The 19,288-nt window shown below is 44.4% G+C and overlaps 1 protein-coding gene across 1 annotated transcript; it reads right to left on the bottom strand.

Annotated features, from left to right (window-relative positions):
* Nucleotides 1–8,875: 8,875 nt before the first annotated feature.
* LOC308332072 (ras-related protein Rab-25-like) lies at nt 8,876–17,260 on the bottom strand. Its single transcript, XM_080787696.1, has 6 exons — nt 16,885–17,260; nt 14,357–14,552; nt 13,048–13,241; nt 10,615–10,695; nt 9,783–10,282; nt 8,876–9,743 (listed from the first exon to the last, which is right to left on the bottom strand). The coding sequence occupies exons 1-5, from the start codon at nt 16,919–16,921 to the stop codon at nt 10,155–10,157; spliced, it is 636 nt and encodes a 211-aa protein (XP_080643822.1). The 5' UTR covers nt 16,922–17,260; the 3' UTR covers nt 8,876–9,743; nt 9,783–10,154.
* Nucleotides 17,261–19,288: the final 2,028 nt, after the last annotated feature.

Genomic DNA, 19,288 nt, shown 5'->3' with positions numbered 1-19,288 from the left:
GTGCATAAAACATGTACAGTGAGTCAATTATACATTACTTTAATTTACAATTTAAAACCCTTGAGTCATTGGACAAAACAGCACAGTTGTCACGGAAACTGTGAGTGTGTATTAATGCTGCGGGAGAGGAGTGACGCGGTGGCACTCAGCACTGGAGTTAATTGCGAGGCAGAGTAGGGAATATTGTGACCCCAGCTGGAACCTCGCGATGATTGTGAGCCAAGCATAACACCACCGTGTTATGATGATATTAGAGGCTTTTAAAGGGAGTTAATTGCGGCAGGGTTTGTGGAGAGGTAATGCGGTTAAACGCGCACTCGTGCGTGCAAAGGCATTAACACCACCGACACACCGCCAAAACCCGTGTGCGTGAATGGACGTACACCAACAAACACACACACTCAACCGCACTAATGGTATATGCTTACTCTGCATGTGACATTTTCTTAGCTCGCCTGACTGATAATTAACTATATTTTTGGGTACATTTTCATTCGTGACGAGGGCAACAGGTGAAATTTAATTTGAAATGGCAGGTGGGTGCCTGCCATTTCAAGGTAGCCTATAGTATACACCCACCTTTCCCTCTCTCTAACAGAGTAGTAGAAGTGGAGAGTGCTAATACAGGGCTTCCCAAAACCTTCCATGTCAAGGACCCCCGAATAACTATAGCTTCTGGCTGTGGACCCCTGTTGAAAAATGCAAGACTATAATTGCTCCCGAATCCGATGATCAGCAGGTTGGTGCCTTGCATGGTTTCCTCCGCCATTGGTGTGTGAATCTGTGAATGTAGGCCTAATGCACATTGTAATGTTAAGCGCCTTTGTTGGATAAAGGCACTATATGAATGCACCATTTATTTGCATTATTTTTTTACAAGCTTTTTGACAACAAAGCACAAAGCACCGTTCCCTTTAATAGCTCGCCATAATGACATCACCATTGTGTATGTCAATATCTTAGATTTTAATTATGCAGTCTAAGTAAGGGCCTTGGGAACCAACAGTTCGGGGGCCACAGGGTCAGGACTCAGGAGCCTGTCTCCTGTTTCTGTAGTGTGAGGCAGCTTGATGCAGTACAAGTATACCCTCCTGGACATGACGCTAGTATGTCTCCTGTTTCTGTAGTGTGAGGCAGCTTGATGCAGTACAAGCATACCCTCCTGGACATGACGCTAGTATGTCTCCTGTTTCTGTAGTGTGAGGCAGCTTGATGCAGTACAAGTATACCCTCCTGGACATGACGCTAGTATGTCTCCTGTTTCTGTAGTGTGAGGCAGTACAAATATACCCTCCTGGACATGACGCTAGTATGTCTCCTGTTTCTGTAGTGTGAGGCAGCTTGATGCAGTACAAGTATACCCTCCTGGACATGACGCTAGTATGTCTCCTGTTTCTGTAGTGTGAGGCAGTACAAATATACCCTCCTGGACATGACGCTAGTATGTCTCCTGTATCTGTAGTGTGAGGCAGCTTGATGCAGTACAAGTATACCCTCCTGGACACGACGCTAGTATGTCTCCTGTATCTGTAGTGTGAGGCAGCTTGATGCAGTACAAGTATACCCTCCTGGACATGACGCTAGTATGTCTCCTGTTTCTGTAGTGTGAGGCAGCTTGATGCAGTACAAATGTACCCTCCTGGACATGACGCTAGTATGTCTCCTGTTTCTGTAGTACTGTGTGAGGCAGCTTGATGCAGTACAAGTATACCCTCCTGGACATGACGCTAGTATGTCTCCTGTTTCTGTAGTGTGAGGCAGCTTGATGCAGTACAAGCATACCCTCCTGGACATGACGCTAGTATGTCTCAAGGACTTAACCCCAATTCAATGCGCCCTTGACTTGATGTTGACCAGAGAAAACTGGTGCTCACTATAAGGTGGTTTCTGAAATTCTACAATACTTGTGTGACACACACACACACACACACACACACACACACACACACACACACACGCAACACACACACACACACACACACACACACACACAACACATGCAAATCCTTGCATGAATCCTTTGTCACACGGCTAGCCTTTAAATAGCCTGACTGGCAGCAGCCAGACACTTCTCTTCCTAGGTGTTGCCAACGTACAGTATGTGTTTGAAGCTGCTGAAGCATTTATGGGATAAAAGAATCACAAAATGGTTTATTCCATCCTGTTTTATACGGCACGCTGTGTGTGTGTGTGTGTGTGTATGGTGAAAGAAATGCAAATGCCCCTCCTCTCCTTTCCATGCCATACTGGAAGGCAGCATTCAGGAGAATTGCTTTTTTTTAACTAATTTGTGTGTGTGTGTGTGTGTGTGTGTGTGTGTGTGTGTGTGTTCCTGTTTGCTGTATGTGGGCGAGTTAATGTGTGCATGAGCATATATGCTGGGTTCTGTTTTGTTTGCATAATGGTTTATGTGAAGAGACAAATCCTGGCAAAAAAACAAACAAACACACACACACACACACACACACACACACACACACACACACGAACACTTATACTATAAGTGACAAGACAATCAGGCAATCAGAAATACGTGGAAAGGAGAGAGAGAGAGAGAGAGAGAAGGGAAAGAGAAAAGACTGAAAAATAAAATCCAGCGGGTTTGAGGAGGGGTCCATAGTCCCCCCCACCCCCTTCTTCGCCGGTCAAAAGCCAGAGGGGACAAAGGGGTCACAATAAAAAATAAAACCTGCTGTGTCCAGGTGTGATTCCACGACTGTAAATTATCAGGGGAGTTACGCTCTTCTTCCTACAGTCAGCTCCTCACAGACAGACAGACAGACCAGGCACGTGCACACATAGACACCGAAGGGGGCTTCGGCCCCTGCCCTTTTAACCCGTCTGTAAAACAACTGCCCTCTCTAGACCACGAATGCAGCGTTTACTATGGTGAAAGAAATGCAAATGCCCCTCCTCTCCTTTCCACGCCATACTGGAAGGCAGCATTCAGGAGAATTGCTTTTTTTTTTTGAACAAATTTGATTAGAAATCCATGACTTCGTATACACACACCGCATCTCCAGTAAATAACCCATTCTGAACGGGAACCCATTCTGGTGTTGAAAGATTATTGAAAAATAGCAGATCTACAAGCTCATAGCGCGCCACCGAGTGGCGCGCTACGAGCTTGTAGGTCTGCTATTTTAGAAAAATCGAAGAGCGACTGACATTTTTTAGAATCTGATCTCAGGTCAGAATGGGTCAATCAGACCAGTGTGTGTCCAGTGGAAACCTCGTATGAATCTGATCTCAGGTCAGAATGGGTTAATAAAGACTGCTGGGTTTGTGCCCCGAAAATAGCTGATCCACAACAAGCTCCCAACGCTTGTAGATCTGCTATTTTCGCTATTTTTGTCCAAAAGTGCCCTCTGAAGCCCAACACACACCGGGTGCGTAGCGACACGACACAGGCGTTGCCTGGTGGAAAATAGAACAGTGGCGTATCGGAGCGTCAGGCGAGGCCTGAACGCGTGTCGGACGATGCCGGTGTGTGGGAATAGGTTAATTGAAAATAACGGATAGCGGCTGTTTTGACGTGCGCCGTTCTCAGACGGTGTGTGTTGGGCTTTACGGGATTCCAGCCCCTGCCTCTCTCTCTGCACCGCACGTCCCCTAGACAGACGGCCAGACAGAGAGAATCAGCTGGTATACTGGTGTACGTAGGTAGCAGCCCCAGATATACGTCTAGTCTACGTATATACGAGGCCCCGTCCAGCGGTGATAAAAGGTGCCACGCCATTCATCAGCTGTAAGCACGTACAACTCCCTGCGTTCTCTTTTTACGGGCTACACATGTCAAGTGGTGCGTGCATAATAAGCACCACATGGTCATGGCCGCCGCCGCCGCGGCGAAACGCACACTTTTCCAACAACCGCTCCCTCCCTCCCTGGGGGTCAGCGCCCGGTCGGCCTCCTAGCGGGACAGGCTGGGGGTTCAGGGTGGGTTTTTACAAGATCCCCCGTGTGTGTGTGTGTGTGTGTGTGTGGAGCGCTTTAACAACCTGGGCCCTGCAGGGGTCATCAGGGGTCATCAATACGTCTGTGCTATCAGTGGTGGAAAATATAACATATACTTATATTTCCAATTTCCAATAGACTATACTTACTTCCAGTACATTTATTTGAAAACTTTAGCCACTATAGTTACTTTTTGATCATTACAAAACATACATACAAACTACTTCAGCCATTTCGGTTCATTTGAAAATAGCAGATCTATACAAGCTCACAATGTGTCGCATTGCGAGCTTACATATTTTCAAAATGTTTTTTTTTATACATTTGAAAACTTGAACATTGGTTCATTCTGCATATATGAGTACTTTTACTTTTCCATTTAGACCTGCAGGTGTAACCTATACATTGATATCTTTCATGCCGGATGCGCCCTCTATATCTCATACACCACTCATATCAACATCAACATCATTTGATTTTTTTTATAAGAATTTGAAGGTTTCAGAAAATCTTAGGGTAGATTTTTAGAATCGGCCTCAGGTCTAAATGGGTTAAGTACATTTTGATGCCAATTTTGTACAATTCCGGACTTTTTACTGTACTTCTACATTGCAGTTAGTATTGGTACTACTTTTACTTAAGTAAAAAAATTGAGTATTTTTTCCACCACTGTGTGCTACACAGACAAAATTAATGTGTCCGTGGCAGAGACTTGGTCTTGGCAAAGTTTAGATTTTATTTTTTACACACCGCCATAATGTTCTTATTTTTTATCAAAAGACCCAAGTACTGCATATCAACTCTCCAGGCTTTCTTATTCTTATGACACTTTTTTACTACTTACTATTTACTATCACACTATGGCATATTAGGAGTCCAACTAGTACTGGTGATTCTCAATTGTTTTATTTGCAAGGTCCCCCCAAATAACTCTGAAAGTGTTCAAATGGAACCAAATGGACCTGTAAGAGTCCATTTCTTTCCATCTGAACACTTTCAGAGTTACAGACCTACGTATGCAATGCAGGGCTATAGCTCTTGTGTGTTTCTGGTAATAGTTTTGTCTACACATTTTTTATGTAAAAGCTTTCTTACAAAAATATCCACCACAAGTGGTGATGACCACTGATAGGCCCTATATACCATATTTGTCATGACAAATATGGAAAATAGCAGATCCACAAGCTCACAGGTTGAGCTTGTGGATCTGCTATTTTTCAAAATGTGTTCTGCCTATAATGACTTGCCCAAATTAGTGCATGGTGCCACTGCAGTGCCAGGGCTAATGTGGTCAAATCAGTGGTTTCCAAATGGTGTGCCAAGCCACACTGGTGTGTGTGGTGACGGTGGTGTGGTGACGGTGTGCCAAGCCACACTGGTGTGTGTGGTGACGGTGACGGTGTGCCATGAGACCAGACCCACTGTTGTTTGGGATCATGTGCCTTGGGGGGCACAGAAAGTATATCAAAACAGTCTGTCTTAAACAATTTCAACCTGGCGTTGGGAATTTCATGATGTTCAAAAATAGCTTTGATAATAGATAACATATTTTTGCTGTGTGACGTCCATCATACAAGGAAGCAAAGAAATAGAGTTTAAGTGGTTCGTGAATTTAACCCCGCACTGTGTCCTCATCACACTTTGAACATAGGAATTGGGAGATATGGCATTTTTCATCTTCTTCTCTTATTTTGGTGGAGCCTCTTTGTGAGGGCCATGCTAGACCGATCAAAATTTACAGTTTTCAAAACCGGTGCAGCCGGACTTGGGCTGCAGGGATTATTAAACCAGATGCCTTTTCTCGGTCCATAAAAATATCATCATTCATGGGAGAAATAATGAAACATTTACTGCTGCCCCTCGCAGATACTTCCTTATAATACTTTCATGACAGAAACTTAATTAAAAAATGAAAAAAGAAACCCCCTTTGTGGTCAATTCACTGTGGCAAATGATCTCTGGCAGCCAGAGCAATTGTGCAAATAGGCACATCAGGCCGCACGCGCACACACACACACACACACACACACACACACACACACACAGCGAGAGAGTATGCACATCTGTGAGCCAGAGATAGAGCAGTTATCTGTCAAAAATGTCATTAACGACCAATACAGTAGATTTATAATACAGTCTCTCAGCCGAGCTGTACCGGCCGACCCAATTAAAGCCATAGAGACTGCAGGTGATCCGCACACGCGCACACACACACACACACACACACACACACACACACACACACAGCTAAGAAGAAAAAAAACAGCATGCATGTGAATGAATTGTGGAAAGAGTGTGGATTAATTCTGTTCTCCTCGGGTGATGAGCACTTATGAGGTTGTCAGGAGGAGAACTCCAGCAGCATGCAGCCTCTCTCTCACGCTGCCATAGAGACTGGACTGTCATGTGAATGCGGTGGTGGTCAGTGTTGTAAAAGCTACACAAGACTGGTAAGATATTACAGTTAATTTTCATTATTACTTCCTGCCAAAAGTTTAAAAAAATGTCATCTTTTGTCCCCAAAAGTGTCCTTCTGCATCTGATAGTTCACACGTACAGACAGGTGCGCATCGTTTCCATAACAGTCCTATAGAGTCTAGATCTAGACCGGATGAGGAGCCTGCAGAGCAACTCCATCGATTCCCAACCCAGTCTACCATTCAGGGGGGCAGTCAGACAGATTTTTTGTGAAGCCACTAAGGAAATGAAAGTTCATATAATGGCCTGTTGTGGCGCTATCATTGGGCTCAAAAAAACCCATAGCCCCATAGAAGTCCATGTATTTGGGCCCAACTTCACCTAGACTGTATTACCTTAATAAACATGGTCATGAATACTTTTCGCTTCCAGTCACTAGTTTAAAGTCTCATTTCTAATGTCATAATATTCTTTTTGGAAAATGATGGCCCCATTTATAAAAAAAATGACCATAAAGTCGCGCATGTTCTGAGGGGCGTGGCCACCGTTACAGTTCATGAACGGGATCCCCCTCCCACTCGAGTCAAAATAAAAACCAACGAAGAAGAAGGGGGGAAGTCCCACCTCGTTGTCTGGGCCAGCCAATGGCCAAACTGGGCTCAAACGGATCTTGAAAGATGGCGACTTACAGTGCAAGGGATTTCAGGCTTCATTTTACATTCATGTTAGACCCGGGGAATGCTTTGTCCATATTTTTTACAGTCTATGCTACCATTATAAATAAACACTCAAGCCCACAGTGCCACCAATTAAGGCTCGTGAAAATAGTAACAAATTACTTTTGGAAAATAGTAACATATATAGTAATAGTTACCTAAAATTGTAAAGTAATTAAATATATTACTAGTTACTGGGAAAAAAAGTAATCGTTACTTTTCAACACTGGTGGCTTATTTACTGTGCACAACGGTTCCCTGGAAAGGAGTCAGCTGAGGTGGTTCGGGCATCTGGTTAGGATGCCTCTCGGGCGCCTCCATAGGGACTGGTCCTCGACGCACGTCCGACTGGGAGGAGACCCCGGGGCAGACCAAGGCGCAAGTTGGAGGAAACACATGCTGAGCTCACAGTCTTAGTAAGGAGAGGAGAGGAGAGGAGAGGAGAGGAGAGGAGAGGAGAGCTGGACAAGCTGAGCTCACAGTTTTAGTAAGGAGAGGAGAGGAGAGGAGAGGAGAGGAGAGGAGAGGAGAGGAGAGCTGGACAAGCTGAGCTCACAGTTTTAGTAAGGAGAGGAGAGGAGAGGAGAGGAGAGGAGAGCTGGACAAGCTGAGCTCACAGTTTTAGTAAGGAGAGGAGAGGAGAGGAGAGCTGGACAAGCTGAGCTCACAGATGCTCCAACAACTCAGTGTGCTTTCAACCTCACTGCTGCCACCTACAGTCTAACTGGAGGGAGTACACACACACACACACACACACACACACACACACACACACACACACACACACACACACACACACACACACACACACACACACACACACACACACACAGATCATCTCATACAAGGGCCACTGGGCCATGCATGGGTTATTATTAAGAGACAATGGGACCCTGGTGTCAACTAAAGTATAAGTCAAAGTCAAAGTCGTACGATTAGTCACACACTTTACCGCAGTGAAATTTGTTCTCCGCATTTGACCCATCTCTTGGAGCGGTTGAGCCGCAGTGTGTGCCGTGCTCGGGAATCATTAGTTGATTTGACCCCCAATCCAACACATTGATACCGAGTACCAAGCATGGAGGCATTAGATCCCATTTTTACAGTCTTTGGTATGACCCGGCCGGGGATCGAACGCCGACCTCATAGTTTCAGGGCAGAGACTCTTAACCACAAGGCCACTGTCTGCATGGTCATTTAAGTAGTACTGTTTTCAGTACTTATTTCTACTCCACTACATCTCAGACAAATATTGTACTTTTATTCCATTACAATTATTTTAAAACTTTAGTTACTTTTAGATTAAGAAGAAACCATGGCATTTAATCATGTTTAGAGCAAATATTAAATAAATGTGTATTTCTACCTTTTCCTCCATGTCGTTTTCATTTTCTTTTGTGTGTGGGTGTATGGGTCTAGGCAGACTGTCGCGCGTGGTCGCGCACGTTTTCGGCTGCGCACAGTTTTTAGACAGCTGGTGGATGGAAAAGAAGCGCCCGACTGACGCGGAGGAGAGCGCGTCCGGGAAGCTGTCCGTCGCGTCAGTCGGCCACGGAGGTGGAGCTTCTTTTCCATCCACCAGCTGTCTAAAAACCCCACGAAGAAGAAGGGCTTCAGGTTCTTCTGACGCGTCTGCGCGCGACAGTGTGCACAGGCTGACTGTGTGTGTGTGTAGGTCTAATGGAGACCATCTAAAACGAGATCAAGTCAAGACCGAATCAAGATGGAGAGCAGAAGGTTTGGTATTAGTAAATGAATTGAGTCGATGACCAATTAATTCAGTTTTTCAAAAAGGAAAAATATTTTAATGTATTCAAGTAAAATACAAGTTACTATATAACAGAAGGCAATCCTTTGATCTGAAACACAAATATATATTTTTCTTACTTTGTAAAAAAGCTCGGAATTGGATATAAAACAGAAGAGTGTCAAACAGCTTACTTCTGCTGCTGAAGACAATATTAAGCGTATATACATATATTATGTATGTACTGAATATAATTTAAAATAATGTGTAAATAAATTACACCGCTAGTGTAGAGGGAAAAAAAACATTTTACGCATAAATTACTCAAATAATTAGGTATAGGCCTAATTATTCAAGGATTTGAGCAATTACTGTAATTGAAGAATAAATCTGAGAATGAACAAAAACGGAACTAGCACACACTAGTGCAGAGTCCTCTGGTCCGAGGAAAGTTGCAGGAGAGACAACATGTGGTCTTGAAACTGGGTTTCAGACCCACACTGTTCTCAGGTACTGCAGCACTACAACACAGCCATTCTATTTTGAATTAACTCCTACTTAGGGCCCTTTTTGAAAGTAGCTCCTCGCCACTCGCCCAACACACTTCCACTCGGTTTGAGCATAGATATATAAATAACCGAGACGCAAAGCAATGCAAGTGGATAGGAGGGGGATTCCGGTGCCGTCTCTATTATTTATATATCTATGCTCAAACCGAGTGGAAGTGTGTTGGGCGAGTGGCGAGGAGCTAGTTTCAAAAAAAGGGGCTAGCGTCCCAGTTGAGGGCATGTCATTGTAGGCAAAAATGTTCCAAACCGTTCAGAAATAGCGGGAGAAAAAAAAATAGCTGATCTACTAGCTCACAGGGGCAGGCAGCTGTGGCCTAAAAGGTTAAGAGGAGCGCACTTGATGCCAGAATGGGTTCCCGGTGCGATTCCCCGGACCCGGCAGGGAACAAATCTGTGAAAGGCACCACTGACCCCTCCCCCCAACACCGCTCAGTGACCAACAGCAACAGACTGTGGTTTTATTGTGTGTCTGTCTGTGTGTTTCTATGTGCAAGGCAATGGTGAAAATGAGCCCTCGTGCTCAGCTGCTACCCTGGGTAAATTAAAAATTAAAAAAAAAATCGAGCTCGCAGATCATCTATTTTCACTTTTCTTTCTGAAATAGGGCTCAAGAAGAGGTTAAAGAGGCACCTTGCTGATCATGTGAACGACACAGTGTAATGTAATGGCGGGGGTCCGGTGGCTGCATGGTGAGTGGGTCCACCGGTCCAGTAGAAGTCCCCCGTCCCCCCCCGGCGGCGGCGGTGGTCAGAGGTTCTTGCAGCAGCTCCGTTGCTCCGGCGCCGGCTCGCTGGCCGGTCCCACGGGGCTGGACAGGGTCACGGCGCTGATGGACCCGCGGGTCACCTCCCGGCTGGCCACCTTCGTATGGATGGCTGCACAACACAGAGAACGCAGAACAAAACATTTGTCTCGGACTGTCATTGTCATTTCCTGGATTTAGCGGTGTGCAGTATTCGGGTTTAGCCCATTTTGACTTGAGATCAGATTCTAAAACTTTCTTCTAAATCCTGACAGTTTTCTGAAAAAGCTATGTTTCTATGTCAGTCGTTCTTCGATTTTTCAACAAATAGCAGAGCTTGTAGATCTGCTATTTTTCAATAGCTAAAGCATAGCATAATGCCAACACCAAAAGGGGTTAACATTCAAACACTGCCTGCAAGATACAAGAAAAACATTGGTATTTTGGCAGAGCGAGCGTGTGTACCTGTGAGCACGTCGTGGAAAGCACTTTCAACGTTGGTGGAATCCAACGCCGAGGTCTCCATGTACATGAGGCCTTTGCTCTCTGGATAGGGAGAGAAAGAGTGTGAAGTCAGCCTAATCAATACTCTGTAGTGTAGTGCGACTGTCACCGACAGGATCAGCTCTTGCCTTCAAAGTGACACAGTCGTGAGGTGGAATATAAATTAAGCTGAACTCTGATAGGAATAGAATGCGGAATATACTGTACAGTGGTGGCTCAATACTTCTTATACAGCTTATACATTCATTTTATTCATGCAGGTGAAAATCCCATTGAGATGAAGATCTTTCACGAGGGAGCCCTGGCCATACAGTACTTGTTCATATAGTACATCTATCGAATAAGCTCAAATCTCAATCCTATGTATTATTAATCTTATGATCTTGTGACCGAGAAAGAGATTTAATTTCCTGAAGAGGAAATACCAAGGTTTCTGTGGTAGAAAGTAACAAAGTACATTTGCTTTTACTTCTACTCCATTAAATCTCAGAGGCACATTTTTACAAGACTAGAATTATTTGAAAATTTCAGTTACCAGTACTAGTTATTTTGTATTTTTGAATATTACTACAAAACATACAGTAACCACTTCAACCCTATATAATTTGTCACAATGTGTTGTTGGTCTCACAATGCACCACAAGGCATCGTGAACTTGTAGATTTGCTATTTTCAAATGATTTTTAAATGCATTTGAAAACTCTTGCAAAAGGTGCATATCATAATATGCACCTTATGCAACAGTTTTCAAATGTATTTAGTACTTTTTGTACTCCCAAGTACATTTTGATGCCAATAGTAAATGTTGAATTCCGGACTTTTAGTTGGTTCTTATTTCTACATTGCAGTATTGATACTTTTACTTAAGTAAAACATGCGAGTACTTCTTCCACCCCACGGCATGGTTTCAGGTTTTGCTCATTATGGATGACAGTAAGCCCCACTGTGTACGACACGTCCCTCCTGGATACCGGCAGCACACAAACAGTACAATAATGATACCGTCACGCCACCCATTATGTTTACAATCTGGATCCGCTGGACCTGGTTTTTATATACACACACACACACACACACACACACACACACACGGCTTGACCGCCACCCACATCCCCAGTAGGATCTGTGCATGATGTTTTAACTATACCACTTAACCCATTCTGACCTGAGATCAGATTCATACGAGCTTTTACACTGGACACACACTGGTCTGATGAACCCATTCTGACCTGAGATCACATTCTAAAAATGTCAGTCGTTCTTCGAATTTTTCAAAAATAGCAGACCTACAAGCTCGTATCGCGCCACTCGGTGGCGCGATATGAGCTTGTAGATCTGCTATTTTTCAATACATAAAGCGTAACATGATGCTAACACCAAAATGGGTGCCCGGTCAGAATGGGTTAATCACACTTAGGCTGTGTGAACATAGATATAGGTTTGTGTATGTAATTTCCTCTTAATGACAGAAACTGCATGTAGTACAACCTACACTACAGTCTGTTCCTGTACGTACTGTAGGATCTGGCCAACCTCTGTATCAGCCATGACTCACACAGCCTCCGGTCACGTAATCAAATGTATATATAGTGTCTGTGTGAGAGTGTCTTGATAAACTTCAGAAGTCTGCGTGGTGTGTGTGTGACGCAGCCTTGCTGTCATCCTGCAGCGTGCGGATGAGTAATTCGACAGAGTGAAGGCACCACCTTTCACCACATGAACCCCTACTCTGGGCATGTCATAGTAGTAGGCGAACAGTCACCGTGTGACGTGTTGTTGTGAGCTTTAGATCGGCTATTTTGAGTGACGAGATTTGGTGTGGAGGGAAAAAGGAGGGGACCAAAGTATAGTATGGATGAAGTAAATAGCGATATTGACGAGCTACGGTGAGATTCTAGGATCGCAACAGGCAATTCTAAATCACAGTAGGTCCTTCAGGGCAGTGGTTTTCCACCAGTGGGCCTTGAGGGGGTTCCAGGTGGTCCCCTGCTAAATGATGGGGAGTTGGTAACCAAATGGATCATTAGATCCTTAACTCTTGAGACGCTCTCAGTTTTGGGACTGAGAGCGTAAAACTTGACGCTCTCAAGAGTTAATTTATTGTTAAACATCTGCATTACTTAATTTACAAGAACTCTACACAATTGGATAATGTAGAAGAATTGTTATTTTGATCAACTTTTGCCTGTTATCTCTCCTAATGGTACCAACATCAATACAGCATGGAATTGTGGACAAAATCTTATCCCACGATAACAGAATATTCTTTAGTTTTGAGACAGAGAGGCTCAAATGCCGTCGAATAAATAATGGGCCTTGATGTGAAAAGGGTGGAAAACCACTGCTTTAGGGTGTTTCTATTAGAAAATAACAAAAAGGGAGCGAAAGAAGTACCTGCGAATTGCCTGGCATCGTCGCCGGGCACCGTCCTGACGGAGTCCAGGTCACTCTTGTTGCCCACCAGCATGACCACGATGTGGGGGTCGGCGTGGTCGTACAGCTCCTTTAGCCAGCGCTCTGCGCTCTCGTAGGTCAGGTGTTTGGAGATGTCGTAGACCAATAGAGCCCCCACCGCACCTCTGTAATACCTGGAGACACAAAGCAACGACGTTAGTTAGTTAGTGCACATATTGTTTTTTTGTTTGTGCGGTTCCTTTTTTCCCCTTTCTACCAATTTAATTTGTATGTCGCCGATGCCCAATTCCCTGATGTACTGTTTGTAGTCCCTCATCATGGCTGACCCCAAATGGTTAGTACGGTGTAGATGAGCATCTCCTCCGATACACGTGATGCAACCAATCCGCTTCTTTTCACGTGAAAGTGTGTGTGTGTGTGTGTATACCCTTGTTCTTAGACAACCAGAGGAATTGCCAGCACTCGCAGAAAGGTCACGTACTTTGTTTAAAGGACACAAACAAACAACATATGCGTTTTGGCAACGAGCTGAAGGCTTTGTTTGTTTGTTTGCTGCCTGTGCCTAATAAAAGAAAATACCTGAAGGACACTTTCCACGAGCACTTCCGTTGAATGTCAAAGAATCTCCCTAGAGTCTAAGAATCTCCCTAGAGTCTAGGGAGATTCTTTGACATTCAAAGGAATGGAAAGTGTCATGGAAAGTGTCCTTCAGGTATTGTCTTTTATTAGGCACAGTTCTAGGGCTTAGACCGTGTATGAACCCAGCAAAAAACTATTAGGATAAGTTGTTGGAGTCGTGTTCACAATCTCTTGTAGTTCTATACCCTCAAACTTAAACATAAAAAATATGAGAAGATATCCTCTCGTGATTATAAAGAGATTATGGAAATCTAATGCCGCCGTAGGGTTAGGGTCCAAAAGTACAGTAATCGCCTGTCGGGTGGAAAACTCATATGTTACTTTTCAGCTCAAGATGCCAAAAGTAACAGATCTACAAGCTCAAAACTGCTACTTTTGATGCTTTTGAGTGTAGTATGTATCATCAAGTAAATTGATGATGATTGATTGATGATGAAATTGAATCAAGTTAATTACGAAAAAGAAAGAGCCCCACAATAATTAGAATATGGAGATAAGAGGTTTCTGCCAGAAAGTCGCATCTGTGTGTGCGTGCATGCATCTCTGTGTGTGTGTGTGAGTGTGAGTGTGAGTGTGAGTGTGAGTGTGAGTGTGAGTGTGAGTGTGAGTGTGTGTGAGTGTGTGTGTGTGTGTGCGTGTGTGCACCCACGCGGAGGTGATGGCTCTGTAGCGCTCCAGCCCAGCGGTGTCCCAGATCTGAGCCTTGATGGTGATGGTGTCCAGCTGAACGGTGCGCGTGCTGAACTCCACGCCGATGGTGGTGCGGCTGTCGTGGTTGAACTCGTTCTTCGTGTAGCGAGAGAGCAGGTTGCTCTTCCCCACGCCGGACTCCCCGATCAGAACCACTGGGAAGGGGGGGATAACAGGCAGAAGAGAATGTTAAAATCAGCAGATGACAACAAGTTGTAGATCCCCCACCGAGCCATGTGGCCCATAGGTCAGGAGCCTATGTCCCGTTTCTGTAGCGTGAGGCAGCTTGAAGTCCTAAGCTACTTTTAGGAATACCTGGTGGAGACCATTCCGAGGTCGGCGGATTTGACCTGGGGAGAGCATGATTTGGGGCAGGCATTCATGTATTCTAATAAATCAGTATGTGAACCTGGTATTTGGTAGCCTGGGCACCATTTCATTTCTGTATATGATCCGGTCGGGAGCTGATGATATCGTTACGTCATGTTGTAGTATTGTTTTGTAGTCGACAGGCAGGAACAACAGGCGGTGATTTTATTGAGGGAAAAGGAAGGTTCCTTCCTTTTCCCTCAATAAAAGCTTTCGTAGCCTGTAGCTTTTATTGAGAAAAATCAGTTTGAGGGAAAAGGAAGTTGCCGCCTGTTGTTCCTGCCTGTCGACTACAAAACAATACACGTAACGATATCATCTGCTCCCGAGAGGATCATACAGACTTTTGAAACAGAGACCAGGCTTTCCTCCGGGGTGGTGGAAAGCCTGGTGGGCGAGGTTAGGTATTTGGTAGTGTGCCATCCTTTGGCCATCACCAGTCACCAGATGTGTGGTGTTGTGGCGACATCCTCATCAGTCTACCTATTATCCTGTGTGGTTGTCACTCATAAGACAGCTGTCTCTGCATGACACTAGGCTACATAAAAAAAAAGAATGTTGCGCTGCATTGGCTTCAACTTCCTTCTGCGCTACAATGACGCAACAAAGCATCAATCAGTCACAAGTTTTTGTTTCGCCCTGGTTAGTCTGTCCCCACAACCCCTGCTCCTTTCTGTAAAAGGAAGACAAACTAATAGTTACTACTGTATGCTGCTAGTATCTATACAGTAGGTAGGGTAAGTGATTTTCTCTGGTTTAAAGAAATGTTTATATTCTGAAAGTATCCATTGATATAGAAAGCTTGTTCAGTGACAGGGACAGGAGTCTCCATGTCTCTCCAGCTCTTCATCAATAAGCCGCCCTTTTCAGGTCAGGATACCAATTCTACCCAATCAGAATAGAGAACTCAGTCAGGAATCAGGATACAGAGTAAACAAGCGAAATTGGATGTGATGAGACAAAATTGGAGAAGTGGAACACTGTATCTTAAGTTTATAGTTTTGAAGCTGTTAACTTTTATAGTTATGTCACAAAGCTGATAAATGGGTACTATCTCGATTGGCTGAAATGCTGTCACCTACTTATGGAAATGTATGTTCTGTTTATTAAAGATCTAGAGAGACACTGAGACAGAGGGAGAGCCCTGTTACTGAACAAACACTCTAGTCTATACTATACTATAGCAATGATTACTATTATCAGAATATAGCCTATAGGCCTACCTTTTAACAAAAAGCTTACCGACTTACTAAATGACTTGCCCTACCTACCATTTTTCCATTTGCACAGTGTGTGGTTCTTAAGCAACACTTCAACAAAGACGTGGCATCAATGCTGCTGGTCACGCATTGTTGCTGCTGGTGTGTGAACGCAGCATTAGGAATGTATGGAATGAAAAAGGTACATTTGACACCACATACATACAGTAGGTACACTACTGTATATTCATAATAGGAAAGGGCACTGTCCAAAAAAAATCAGGCTATGAAGAGTACACACACACACACACACACACACACACACACACACACACACACACACACACACACACACAATGAAGTAACAGTGTACACACATTCACACACCCACAACATTGGGTCAAAGATCAAACAAGGCATGCTGCCAAAGCCAAACAGAGAGAGAGACAGACAGACACATACACAGAAAGAGTGTCACAGAAAGAGAGAGAGACGCACAGAAAGAGAGAGAGGGACGTGCACTTCCTCGTTCCCCTCCCAGATCTTCTTTTGTTTCAGCTTTCATGGAAATAAGTGTCAACTGCCAGAGCAGAGCCGCTCTTTAGCATGTTAGCTGCCCTTTGCACCAAGTGCACCTGTCGGCTGTCTGTGCTGTGCTGTGCTGTGCGCTCCCATCCCAGTCAGTTGGTCGGGCACACACACACACACACACACACACACACACACAGGACCGGGCGCGTAATAATAGTGAAAGAATCACTGTCGGAATCAGCGTATCAGCCTTGATTTAATAATATACCAAAGTAAAGTTATGCGCGGCCGCGTGTACGTCGCGCGTCGTACGTACACCCGGACGCACGGTTTCGTGTCGGGCTTCACAAGAAGAGTGTCTGTATGTCTTGTAGACTGATCGACTCACCTTTGAAGACGAAGTTGTAGGCCTCGTCAGACCCCATGGTGGCGGTGGTGGTGTCCCCCGGCCGCGTTATTTTAGGTTCACCAATGTGCCTCCCCGTCCCAGACCAGTCCCCCTCACAACATTCACATTAGATCCCAACAACGACAGAGATAGAGAAATTAACTCAAACTAAAAGAGGCCTCTTCTTCTTCCTTGTCTTCTTCCTCCCCCCACCTGTCGTCTCCTCTCCAGGGCTGGACGCCGGGAATGACGTAAAGGTGAGAGTGGAACGGAAGGAGAAGAACAGAACAGGTTCCTCTTTATTTATCCGTCTGTGTGTATAATAGGGGTAGGTCCCGTCCCGGTGCTATGGTTGTTGTTGGCAGGCACGCAGGCAGTCAGTGACACGTACGGGGCAGACGATACCACACGCCTGGCTGCCGATCCCTGGCTCGCATCAGCTGACCTGGCTGGGTGGGTGTGGTGTGGGTGGGAGGAGAGACAGGACAGGTGGAACAGGTACAACCACTATCATAACAAGGCTTTACAACCCCTCCCTCTACACCCCCCGCCTCACCTCCAGGGCTCTGCGGTTTCATCCCGTGATGATGATTTCCTTTCCCCTCCATCTCTCTTATTTCTGCAGTGGTGGAAAAAGTACTCACATTTTGGAGTGTAAATACTGCAATATAGAAATGTATTGCACAGGTAAAAGTCCGGAATTCAAAATGTAGGATACTAAAAAGATACTAAAAGTACAAAAGTAGGCTATTGGTATCAACATTTACCTCAATGTGCAGAATGTTCCATTTCACAAGTTCAAAATGTATAATAGGCTATATTTTTGAAAATAGCTTGTAGATCTGATATTTTCAAATGGCCAAAATGTAAAATATACGGCTAAATCTACAAAGTAACTAGTAACTAAGAAGGGTTTCAAATTATTCTGGTAAAAATCATGTCTGTGTGAAGTGAGGGGCGTTAATATATTAAAGTCTAAATCATGTTGCTATTATTAATTAACGGTGATGTGAAACAAACGGTGACTTTGACAAACATTAAATTATCTTTATTGTTAATGGCATTTAATGTTTGTGTTAGGGACAAGATGACGTATATTTTCCCTTCATTGTCAATGGCGTTTTTAAAACAAACATTGAACTAAAGACAAAAAATGTGGCACAAATCTTTGAATACATATTCTTTCAGAGTGAACGTTTTTAACTCAAATCTTTGCTTCTGGGGGGGGGGGGTCCCTGGAACAACATATTTTCAGGTGGGGGTCGGCGGCCAAATACATATTATTGTTGGGGTCCTTGACATGAAATATTGAGCACCACTGACATAGAAACATAGGTATTTCGGAAAACTGTCAGGATTTAGAAATTTCGACATCAGGCCTAAATAGGTTAAAGTAAAATGCCTCAAAAATGTATTCAAGTATCCTACAGTAGGCTACTCGAGTAAATGTAGGCCTACTCAGTTACTTTAAACCAGTGCATTTCATCCTCCCCCCCTGCCCCCTCTCTGAGTCTCTGTCCATTTGTTTTGGGTTGTTTGTTGTTCGTTGGAGACTTGGAGTGAGTCTCACCTAACAGGTGGATCCAGGAACTAGAGTATTTAACTACACGTCTACACTTACCGAAAGCATATCCATTACCCGAGGGCTGAGGCCACGTGGGCGGAACTCCCTCCCACTCCCTGATTCAACCCCATTAATCTCTCTCACTAGCAGCAGCATTCCAAGCTGGTATAGGCAGGGCAGATTAGCCATTGGGCCAGTGGCCCAGGGGCCCTTGGCTCTAAAGGGCCCTTCGGAGAAATTGGACCGCGCACTGTGTGCAGTACTAGGTTTGACGCCCTGAAAAGGGCTCCTGGGGCCATTGATTTTTTTTAAATGTAGGTCAAAAAGATGATAGAAACATGGAAAAACACGAGGGGACCCTGCAAAAATTACCGGCCATGGGGCCCTCGTGGGGGTTAATCCGTCCCGGGTATAGGAACAATCAGAAGAGAGAATCTATACAGGATAAATGATTGAAAATAGAGGTGAAGACACAAAGACATGAGCAGACAGCAGACAAAACTGGAACACTATACATTTGAAGCCGGAAAATGGCCACTCTCCCCGCATTGGCTGAAATATTGGGCAACCCACCTGAAAAAGTATTTTCTGTTCAGTAGAGAGAACCATGTTACTGACCGAACAGTGACGGATTTAAAAATGTAAAAAGAAGGGGAAAAAAGCATGACGTTTTAACCAAAAATGTCACATACCCCAACTTTAACATAGTTGCTACTCTGCGAGACATATTCATTAAATTAATTTATGCATTAAAAGGTTCTGTAGGCCCAAGTAAAAAGTCAAATCATTGCTATAGCCTAGTGTTTGTTAAGTAACCGGGTTCTCACCAGCTACATCCAC

The sequence above is a fragment of the Protomyctophum bolini genome (assembly GCF_963924005.1).
Source record: "Protomyctophum bolini genome assembly, chromosome: 17".
Lineage (NCBI taxonomy): Eukaryota > Metazoa > Chordata > Actinopteri > Myctophiformes > Myctophidae > Protomyctophum > Protomyctophum bolini.
The sequence above is the reverse complement of the archived record's forward strand: the minus strand, read 5'-3'. Positions and strand labels throughout refer to the sequence as shown.

Excerpts from the sequence above, each read along its gene's own strand:
- LOC308332072 (XM_080787696.1), bottom strand. The coding sequence starts at position 16,921 with ATGGGGTCTGACGAGGCCTACAACTTCGTCTTCAAAG. Across the intron at positions 14,553-16,884 it reads CTACAACTTCGTCTTCAAAG|TGGTTCTGATCGGGGAGTCC; the intron begins GTGAGTCGATCA and ends CCCCCTTCCCAG. Across the intron at positions 10,696-13,047 it reads CGATGCCAGGCAATTCGCAG|AGAGCAAAGGCCTCATGTAC; the intron begins GTACTTCTTTCG and ends CTCCCTATCCAG.